Source organism: Cyanistes caeruleus, chromosome 5, assembly GCF_971803275.1.
Source record: "Cyanistes caeruleus chromosome 5, bCyaCae1.hap1.1, whole genome shotgun sequence".
Taxonomy (NCBI): Eukaryota; Metazoa; Chordata; class Aves; order Passeriformes; family Paridae; genus Cyanistes; species Cyanistes caeruleus.
Window position 1 is genome coordinate 10,360,411 of NC_141705.1, and position 10,662 is coordinate 10,371,072.

The 10,662-nt window shown below is 55.2% G+C and overlaps 1 protein-coding gene across 1 annotated transcript; it reads left to right on the plus strand.

Annotated features, from left to right (window-relative positions):
* Nucleotides 1–6,317: 6,317 nt before the first annotated feature.
* On the plus strand, nucleotides 6,318–9,048 carry LOC111943214 (homeobox protein HMX2-like). Its single transcript, XM_086889968.1, has 2 exons — nucleotides 6,318–6,528; nucleotides 7,518–9,048. The coding sequence occupies exons 1-2, from the start codon at nucleotides 6,318–6,320 to the stop codon at nucleotides 8,096–8,098; spliced, it is 792 nt and encodes a 263-aa protein (XP_086746094.1). The 3' UTR covers nucleotides 8,099–9,048.
* The last annotated feature ends 1,614 nt before the right edge of the window (nucleotides 9,049–10,662 follow it).

A 10,662-nucleotide genomic window follows, 5' to 3' on the forward strand; every position in this document is an offset into this window, starting at 1 on the left:
TCAATCGGATTTTTAAAATGTGTTTTGACATTAGTATGTTTGTTTTTTAAAGATGTGCTGATTATATCAATAAACAGATTTTTTTTCATACACTGTATTTGTAACTTATGATTATGGTAAAGTATTAAAAGGTGCAAAACGTGAAATCATCTAAGAAAAAGTGCTTACTATGCCTTATTCTGTACACGCAGAAAATTATTTATAGTGATTTATTAAAAGTATGTGCTGAAAGTAGGAGCATATACACCTCAGGTTTCTTTACCTCGTAGCTTTTGTAATGATACTTTTCCCTGTATCTGTTGGGAAGAAATTTCTGCAGGATGCAGAGAAACACCTAGCATGAGATGCAGTCCCTGTGGTACGTGCATTGACTATTTCCAAATAGGGAACTCCCCCAGACTCGAATACCCAAACCCATCTCTCAGTTCAGGACAGCAAATTCCTCAGTTTTCTTCCTTGTGTGTATTTCTTATTAAGCAAGTAAAAAAGGTAAGAGTCACACGCTTTGTGCTGCTCCTGCAAACAGAAAGCTCTAAGAACAATGCTGATGGACTGTAAAGCTCAGAGTACTTTTGCAAAGGCTGTTTATGACATATAGAGACATACGCTGCTGCTTTATAGATCAAAGCAACCTCAGAATAGCTTTAAAATAAATCCAGTTATACTACAGCTGTAATATTATTATGCAGCATAAATCCTTGTCTGTTGACATTTATTTAATGAATGTTGCTACAACAGCTTAGCTAGATGGCACTCCAGAGGCGAGGCAAAGGAGAACCTTGCCAGATTACTCACAAAGACAACTTGTGTTTATTGGACGCTAATAAAAATAATCAGTGAAAAGATTTTTTTTTTTTAAGCAAAGCAAACGACAATCAAAATAGAGCCTGAACTGCCCTTTTGAAATAAATTCCTGGTGTAGCTGCAGTAAGACGTTATTATTAATTACACTTTAAATGAAAATGGTCGATATGCTGGAAAGCACCTTGTTAAATGGCTCCTTTGAAAATGGTACATTGCTCACCGCTTTAAGATGGCCCATAACTTTTCTCGTAGGCACGAGTCTGAAATATTCATGCAAATCAATACTTGATAAATCTCATAGGTGCGTGCTGGCTCCACTGTTCAACAATATATTTGGATCGATTCTTCTTTTTTTTTTTTTTTTTTCTTTTCCACTGCATTATCTTGGAATAGTCTGTCTGTGTCCCCTGGCAGTGCCCCGCGCTCACCATCGATCCGAGAGAGACTCGCTGCAGACTCCAGTGTTCGGTGCTGGCAGCCTCACATCCAGCCAATATCCCTACATTTCTCTTCCCGTTCCAGAACAATGTATGGGTGCATGTAAATGTGGATGCCTTAATGCTTCCTTTAACTCTCTGAAGTTTCTCAACGTTTCTTACGATTTAATTTTTATGTAGTGACATACATGAAGGTCTATTCAAAAAGATACAAATGAAAATTTAGATGTGTCCCTAAAATTTAAAGTATTTCTTCTTTTCTTTTCTTTTCTTTTCTTTTCTTTTCTTTTCTTTTCTTTTCTTTTCTTTTCTTTTCTTTTCTTTTCTTTTCTTTTCTTTTCTTTTCTTTTCTTTTCTTTTCTTTTCTTTTCTTTTCTTCTCTTCTTTTCTCTTCTCTTCTCTTCTTTTCTCTTCTCTTCTCTTCTCTTCTCTTCTCTTCTCTTCTCTTCTCTTCTCTTCTCTTCTCTTCTCTTCTCTTCTCTTCTCTTCTCTTCTCTTCTCTTCTCTTCTCTTCTCTTCTCTTCTCTTCTCTTCTCTTCTCTTCTCTTCTCTTCTCTTCTCTTCTCTTCTCTTCTCTTCTCTTCTCTTCTCTTCTCTTCTCTTCTCTTCTCTTCTCTTCTCTTCTCTTCCCTTCCCTTTCCCTTTCCCTTTCCCTTTCCCTTTCCCTTTCCCTTTCCCTTTCCCTTTCCCTTTCCCTTTCCCTTTCCCTTTCCCTTTCCCTTTCCCTTTCCCTTTCCCTTTCCCTTTCCCTTTCCCTTTCCCTTTCCCTTTCCCTTTCCCTTTCCCTTTCCCCCTTACCAATTCCACTCTATAAAGCAGTTGGATATTATCAGCCTTATTCGGAATTCCCCTCCAAATTTTTCCTCAGCTATCAAGCTTTCCTGTCTGGAAAAAGGCGATTTAGCAGAGGACTCTGAGCTGACCAGAACAGAAACTGGATACAGATGGAGAATTTCGAGAAGGGATGCTCTGTCCCGGGGCACAGCATGGCCCGGTCCGCCTGTGCCCCGACACGTCTTGGGCCGGAGCAGTCCTCTGAGAGCGCCCAGCTCCCCGGAAAAGCCTCTTGCTGCCTGAGTCTCGTAGCTGCCTTCCTGGGGAAGTCCTGGCACAGCTGCTTTCCCTCTAGCGATGCCGCTTTCTCTGCTCTCCCTCCCCGGGATGCTCGGCGCAGGATGTCCCGACCCCTGCCTGCTCCAGGGGGGCGGCAGCGGAGCCCTGCCGGCTGATGGGAGACCACAACAGCAGCTCGCGATTCATGTCCAGCCCCTGCTGAACCGCTAAAGCGAGCTTTATTTAGGGTCCGGCAGCGCCAAAGTGCCCAAACCCGCCTCATGGTTTTAATGAGCTTTTCGGACAGCGCTCCTGCTCAAGAGCCGCTCGCCAGGGCTGTGTCCCGGGAGAGCATCGGGGATGCTTTAGAGAGCGCTGGAGGTGCCGTGAGTCCGCAATCGCCAGAGCCTTCCTTACAAGGGGATCTGAAATCCAGGAAGGCTCTTTGTCCTTCGAGTACCTCGGGGGATAAACCAAGCTCGATTCCGAAACCAAGAAAACCAGACTCTTTGGCGTTTCTGTACCATCTAATCAGATTTCATTTCCATCAGGTTTAGAGTAAGAGACTTTTTGTGCTCTGAGCTAAAATGGAAATATAGATATGTTTGACGAGTGATTTCTGGTAAACAGCTTTCCCAGGTGAAAGGTTTCCACTCTGCACGATGTTAGCTTCCACTACAGGATTATATTATTAAAAGGAAAAGGCTGGCTCTTCCTGTCCTGCCACTGTGCCCTACCGGCCTCCGTGTCCTCACACGGCACAGACAACGAGGTTCTTCACAAATAAAATGCAAATGAAGCGTGGGCTGAAAGAGTACCGGAGTCGGAAAATCTCTGCCTATTGCAGGAAAGGCTGTTCCTTGTGCCCCGCAGCCCTTGGGATGCCGGGGGGAGCGGGGCGGTGAGGAGGGTGCTGCAGCCGCCAGGTTTCCACTCTCCGGCCTCTCTGAGCCCAAACCCTCCTTGCTGGCCCCGATCCCCGCAGAACGCCAAGGCTGCTCCTGCCGCTCCTGCACCGATCTGTCCCCGGGGCTGCGTCCCGGGAACCATTCACTGCAAAAAAACTCAATTTTGGGAAAGACTCTCGCCCCTCCGCCCGCTCGGACACCGTTCCCCCCATGAACTCCGGGTCAGGTGCGGGGCGGGGCTCGGGCTGTGTTGCTGGGGGTCTGCAGAGAGCCCGGGGGGTTCTGCTGCCTCCCCCCACGGCAGCCCCGCTCCCTCCGTGCGACAGCTCTGGGCAGGCGGCCCTTTGGCTTGTGCAGGACACGCTCTACCTGTTGGTCTTTACTTTCCCCTGAAGGTAAGAGTGAGCTAGCAGAGGGCATGAGGAGCTCGGTTTGGAACCGGCTTGTAGAATTCGCTGCAGGGGAACCCCGGACCCCTCCCGCACCTTCCTGTGGTCAGTGAATTGATTCCAACTTGTCCCAGAGGCTGAAGAGATCCGGCTCTGTAGCGTGCTCCCTCTGCACGAAGTTTGTCGAGGAAAACAAAAAACAAACAAACAAAAAAACCAAACAAAAATAGAGACAAAAAGAAAACCAAACCCAAAACCAAAACAACTTAAACAACTTAAACAAAACAAACAAACAACTCCCCCAAAAAACCCCAAAAACACAAGAAATCGAAACAAGTCCGGTTTTGAAAAGTGGCCACATGGGGCTGGGAAAGGATGACAGAGCTTTCCCGGCAGGGTGTTACCGCACCGCTTCTCGGGGAGCGGAGAGGGCTGCGGTTGAAAAAAGATTTTATGGTAAAACTTGTGTCTCCTTCTTCACTTTCCTTCTTATTTCTGTCTTTTTCAACTTTCACTTTTTCTTCCAAGAAAATGTCTTCTAGGAAAGTACACTGACTCAAGGCATTCGCTTTTGAGGACAGATTTTTTTTTTTTTTTTTGGAACTAGAAGGGAAATGGTTTGCAGCAAGAACAGATGTGAGCACATGGGACGTGCCTCACTCACAGACAGAACGAAGGGAGGCCGAGAAAGGAGTGCAAAGAGTGACCCGACCTGGCATCCAAGTCTCCCATGCTCCTAATTTTACCATCTCAGAATAAATTTCTTAATTTGCTTAATGTCTTCTTTGCTTAATGCTTCTTCTCATCTCTTACATGGGTCCTTCCCTCGGTCCTTCCCTCTCTGTCTTTTAAACGGATATTTTGCTCTGATAAAACCCCCAGTTCTTATAGGAGGCTGCAAGACAAATGCAACAAGTTCGGGTATTTGGACAATAATAGTGTTGATGGAAGATGGATGTATTTCTTTTTCGGCTGGTGGATAATGTGCAACTCTCCGGCAGAAGGCTGCATTAAAATTTGAGTGCATTCATAAAGTGAAAAAAAGAAAATCATGAAAAAGAGCTAAAACCCGCTCTCTCAAGTACCAGTGCATTAAATATTAATGCATCCCAAAGCCTTAAGATGCCCCTGATTTTAGCTCATGGAATCTCTAGAATCACGATATTTAAAGTCTGTCAGCAGTTCTATTGTCAAATCCTTTTCAAGGACTTCTCGCTTTCCCTCAGCAGTTTTCGTGGTGGAAACCTCGAGACTCGAACTAAAAGCCCTCTTCAAAGCCGGTTGGAAGCATTTCCCCGGCTTTACCCGGGGTCGCAGAGAGGGAGAGGTTTCCTTGTCATGCACAACGGGTGGCGGCTCTAAAATCGCTGGGCGTCCTGCCTGGAGTAGAGCAAAAGGGCTTTAAACGGGGGCCGGGAGGTGTGGGAAGCAAAAGTTCCCAAGATAGTACAGAAACGCATCGACCCTTCCCCAAGTTCCAGAGCCAGGGGAACATTTCCCCATCTCCCAAAGGCACCCCTCGGAGACACACCCCACACACCCCACACAGTCAGCCAGCATTTCTCACTCGGAACTTACAGAAGAGCTCTGCTGACCCGCGGGGAGCACCAGGGGATGGTGAGGGTGCGGGGAAGTGTGGAATTTATGTGTGGATTTTGGGGTGGTCTGACAGCACGAGGCTCTTTGGGAGGAAAAAAGGGTAATTTTCTCCCCGAGGGAGCCATGTGTATTCAATCCGAGAATCTTCGGGTGAAGGGATCACAAGGAAGAGATTCTGGCTGTATGAACTTCTCTTCTAGAGCCTACCCCACTGCAGGACAGTGGCACAGACAATCTGCAGCAAATACCCTCCACAGACTGACTTCCTTCCTTCCTTCCTTCCTTCCTTCCTTCCTTCCTTCCTTCCTTCCTTCCTTCCTTCCTTCCTTCCTTCCTTCCTTCCTTCCTTCCTTCCTCCTTCCTTCCTTCCTTCCTTCCTTCCTTCCTTCCTTCCTTCCTTCCTTCCTTCCTTCCTTCCTTCCTTCCTTCCTTCCTTCCTTCCTTCCTTCCTTCCTTCCTTCCTTCCTTCCTCCCTCCCTCCCTCCCTCCCTCCCTCCCTCCCTCCCTCCCTCCCTCCCTGCCTCCCTGCCTTTGCCGTGGGTTCTGGCTCTGCCTTCCCTCCGCCCACTGCCAGTGAAGGGCCCAGGCAGGAGGGCAGGCAGTTCTGCCCCGGGCACCCTTTCGGGACACCTGGGCGTGCTCCCGGCCCCTCCTTCCTCCCCGCTTCCCTCCAGTCCCTGCTCCCTTTCCTTCTCCCTCTCCTCTCTGCAGCTTTCCCTCCCCTGCGCCGCTCCCCCCGTCCTCAGTCCTTTGGCTCCCTCTAGCTCCATCCCCTCCCTCCGTCACCCCGACCCCTCCTACGCGGACCCATCCTTCCCTCCGCCCCGGCTGCGGCTGCCGCCCTCCCGCCGCCGCCGCCAGTCCTGCGGCTCGGCTCGGCTCGGCTCGGCTCCGTGCGGCTCGGCCCGGACACGCGCGGTTCGGACACGCTCGGTTCGGACACGCTCGGCCCGGACACGCTCGGCCCGGACACGCTCGGTTCGGACACGCTCGGTTCGGACACGCTCGGCCCGGACACGCTCGGTTCGGACACGCTCGGTTCGGACACGCTCGGCCCGGGACACGCTCGGCTCGGAACACGCTCGGCCCGGACACGCTCGGCCCGGACACGCTCGGCTCACCGCACCATGGTGCAGCTCGGGGGCGGCCGCCGAGCCCCTCCGGGCCCGGCCGCGCCGCCAGCTTTCAGCATCGCCAGCATCCTGCAGCCCGGCCCCCGCCGCCCGGCCAGGGAGCAGGGCAGAGCCCGCTGCGCGCTGCCGGAGGAAGAGGAAGAGGAGGAAGAGGAAGGCGAGGGGCCTGAGAAGCGAGACCCCAGTAAAGGCTCCAGCGAGTCGGGTACGGAGCCAGCAGCCGCCTCAGGCTATCCCGCACGTCGGGTCGCAGTCCGGACCCCAGCCAGGCGGTACCGGGGCACCCCCAGCTCCGCCGGGCCGGGCCGGGCCCGCGCACACAGACACAGACACAGACACAGACACGGACACAGACACAGACACACAGACACACAGACACACAGACACACAGACACACAGACACAGACACAGACACAGACACACAGACACACAGACACACAGACACAGACACACAGACACAGACACACAGACAGACACACAGACACAGACACACAGACACAGACACAGACACAGACACAGACACACAGACACAGACACAGACACAGACACAGACACACAGACACAGACACAGACACAGACACAGACACACAGACACAGACACAGACACACAGACACAGACACACAGACACACAGACACAGACACACAGACACATAGACACAGACACAGACACACAGACACACAGACACAGACACAGACACACAGACACAGACACAGACACACACACACAGACACAGACACAGACAGACCAGAGGACACGGGCACACACAGACACACAGACAGACAGGAGGACACGGGCACACACAGACACAGACACAGACAGACAGGAGGACACGGGCACACGCATACACACACACACACACACGCAGGAGGAGGGGACGCTCCGCGGAGGGGATGCCGCACACGCACCAACCTGCTGCCACGGTGTTGTTCCCCCTTCCCGGCCTCCTGGGGCTGTCTGTCCCGCACCCAGGAGCCCCTCACTTTCCTGTCATACAGCTGGCAGAGGGATTTCCTCGGTTTCTTATGGAAGCGCCTCGCCCTTCTCCCCTCTGGAGGGTGTGGGACCGCGGCCAGCCCTCGGCAGCCCCCTCCCCACCCCGTCCCCCACCCTCTCCCTGCGCTCCTGGGCCCTGAGTGCATGCGGGGCGGGGGCGGGTTGCGGCGGGGGCTGATGCTGTGCTTTGCCCTTGCAGGCAGCGAGTCCCGCCGGCTCCGGGCAGAAGGGACGAGCCGCGGCCTCCGGCCCGAGGGGGATGCGGGGTCCCCGCTCCCCACGGAGGGGCTGCACGGTTCCCCGCAGCCGCCGCCGCGAGAGGCCGGGGGCTCTGGAGCCGAGAACGGCAGATCATCGGCGGCGGGCGGCAGGAAGAAGACGCGGACCATCTTCTCCAAGAGCCAGGTGTTCCAGCTGGAGTCCACCTTCGATGTGAAGCGCTACCTGAGCAGCTCGGAGCGGGCCGGGCTGGCCGCCGCGCTGCACCTCACCGAGACCCAGGTGAAGATCTGGTTCCAGAACCGCCGCAACAAGCTCAAGAGACAAATGTCATCCGAGCCCGAGGGCCAGGGGCCGGGGCCGGCCGAGCCCCCCGGGGAGCCTCAGCCCCCCACTGCCGCCTCGGCTCTCTCCTTGCCGTCCCTCTACAAGGACAGCCCTCTGCTCAGTCGCTGCTTGCTGCCGCTGCCTTTTCCCCTGCTCTGCCCGGGCAGCGCCATCCCCTACCTGTGCCTCCCCGGGCCGGGCAAACACTTCAGCCTGCTGGACGGGGATGTATAGCCTCTCCCCTGGCCCCCGACCTTCCCTTGCTGGGGGCCGCCCCGACTTTATTTATGACTCCGCCGTGCCAGTGGAGTGTCTGTCTGAGACTCCGGCCCACGGAGGGGCAGCCCTGGCTCCCACACGCGTGTCCTTGGGCTGCCGACACGTTACTGCATCTCGGCAAGGCGCTGCCAACCCGCTCCCCCTCTCGCAGCGCTTTTTCTCTGGTCGGGACGGAGGAGATAACACGGAGCCACCTAAGAAACCGGGATGAGCTCTGCCTGCCTCCTTTCCGAATTGTCCCGCTCCGGTGTGACAGGGGGGCCGATGCTGTGCCTCAGCCCGTGGGGACAGTGTCCCCGCTCCTGTCCCAAGCGCCGTGAACAGAGTCACGTTTCATTCAGATTGGTAATGGTGAGGGCCGCTCTGTGCTTCTCTATCTCAAGCTCTCCTCTAATGTCCCTCAGAGTAGCTTCTCCCCATCTTTTACACTATCAAAATGTAGACGCCTTTCCTCAGATCTGGTTCTTAAACTGTGACTTTCCTGCTTTTTTCCCCTTCGGAAGAAACTCCCCAAGATCTCTCTTACACGTTTTGTGCTAACTGGTTCTCAGACAGAGCCTCGTGTGATGTTTTTACAGAACAAGACAAGCTGTCTCTTCTGCTAATCCCGCCCCCCGAAAACTCGTGGGATGGTTTTACCTGCTGTCCTAGGGTAAAGAAGTGGGGTTTTAAAATTTTTTATATCTATCTACACATAAATTTGCAAACGCTTTGGTCATCCTTTGGTTTCTAAGTTTACACGCTTTATATCCCAAAGTTGGAAATAAACCTTTTCAGAAAGTTGGAACTCTCCCTCCTTTTCAATAGTCACTGCTAGGTAGATAGTAAAGGAAAGATATTTCCTGGAGTGCATCGATGGTTTTTATTTTACAAATAAAGAGCACAATTAAAAAACTAAAACACAATCGTGGCATTACGGAATTCATCCTTAGCACGCGCCAACGGCAACTCATCGATTTTCCCAGCGGGGAGACAAACACGGTGTTTGTTTCGGCTAGATAAGGTGGGGTTTTCTTTCTCCTTCGCACTCTTCCGTTTGTCTTCCCGTGGGCAATCGATGCAGATGCGCGGGGATCCCGGTGCAGGCGAATCCCCGCGGCTTGGGCCGGCTGCCGGGGCTCCATCCCAGCCAGGGCTCCATCCCAGCCGGGGATCTATCCCAGCCGGGGCTTTATCCCAGCCGGGGCTCTATCCCAGCCGGGGCTCCATCCCAGCCGGGGCTCTATCCCAGCCGGGGCTCCATCCCTTCCGGGGCTCCATCCCAGCCGGGGCTCTATCCCAGCCGGGGCTCCATCCCAGCCGGGGCTCTATCCCAGCCGGGGCTCCATCCCAGCTGGGGCTCTATCCCAGCCGGGGCTCTATCCCTTCCGGGGCTCCATCCCTTCCGTGGCTCCATCCCAGCCGGGGCTCCATCCCTTCCGGGGCTCCATCCCAGCCGGGGCTCTATCCCTTCCGGGGCTCCATCCCAGCTGGGGCTCTATCCCAGCCGGGGCTCCATCCCTTCCGGGGCTCCATCCCAGCCGGGGCTCCATCCCAGCCGGGGCTCCATCCCAGCCAGGGCTCCATCCCAGCCGGGGCTCTATCCCAGCCGGGGCTCCATCCCAGCCGGGGCTCCATCCCTTCCGGGGCTCCATCCCAGCCAGGGCTCTATCCCAGCCGGGGCTCCATCCCAGCCGGGGCTCCATCCCAGCCGGGGCTCTATCCCAGCCAGGGCTCTATCCCAGCCGGGGCTCCATCCCAGCCGGGGCTCCATCCCAGCCGGGGCTCCATCCCAGCCAGGGCTCCATCCCAGCCGGGGCTTTATCCCAGCCGGGGCTCCATCCCAGCCGGGGCTCCATCCCTTCCGGGGCTCTATCCCAGCCGGGGCTCTATCCCAGCCGGGGATCTATCCCAGCCGGGGCTCCATCCCAGCCGGGGCTCCATCCCTTCCGGGGCTCTATCCCAGCCGGGGATCCATCCCAGCCGGGGCTCCATCCCAGCCGGGGCTCTATCCCTTCCGGGGATCCATCCCAGCCGGGGCTCTATCCCAGCCGGGGCTCCATCCCAGCCGGGGCTCCATCCCAGCCGGGGCTCCATCCCAGCCGGGGCTTTATCCCAGCCGGGGCTCTATCCCAGCCGGGGCTCCATCCCTTCCGGGGCTCCATCCCAGCCGGGGCTCCATCCCAGCCGGGGATCCATCCCAGCCGGGGCTCCATCCCTTCCGGGGCTCCATCCCAGCCGGGGCTCTATCCCAGCCGGGGCTCTATCCCAGCCGGGGCTCTATCCCAGCCGGGGCTCCATCCCAGCCGGGGATCCATCCCAGCCGGGGCTCCATCCCAGCCGGGGATCCATCCCAGCCAGGGCTCCATCCCTTCCGGGGCTCCATCCCAGCCGGGGCTCTATCCCAGCCGGGGCTCCATCCCAGCCGGGGCTCCATCCCAGCCGGGGCTCCATCCCAGCCGGGGCTCCATCCCAGCCGGGGCTCCATCCCAGCTGGGGATCCATCCCTTCCGGGGCTCCATCCCAGCCGGGGCTCTATC

Coding starts and splice junctions, on each gene's coding strand:
- LOC111943214 (XM_086889968.1), top strand. CDS start 6,318: ATGGTGCAGCTCGGGGGCGGCCGCCGAGCCCCTCCGGGCCCGGCCGCG. Junction 6,529..7,517: donor TAAAGGCTCCAGCGAGTCGG/GTACGGAGCCAG, acceptor TTGCCCTTGCAG/GCAGCGAGTCCCGCCGGCTC.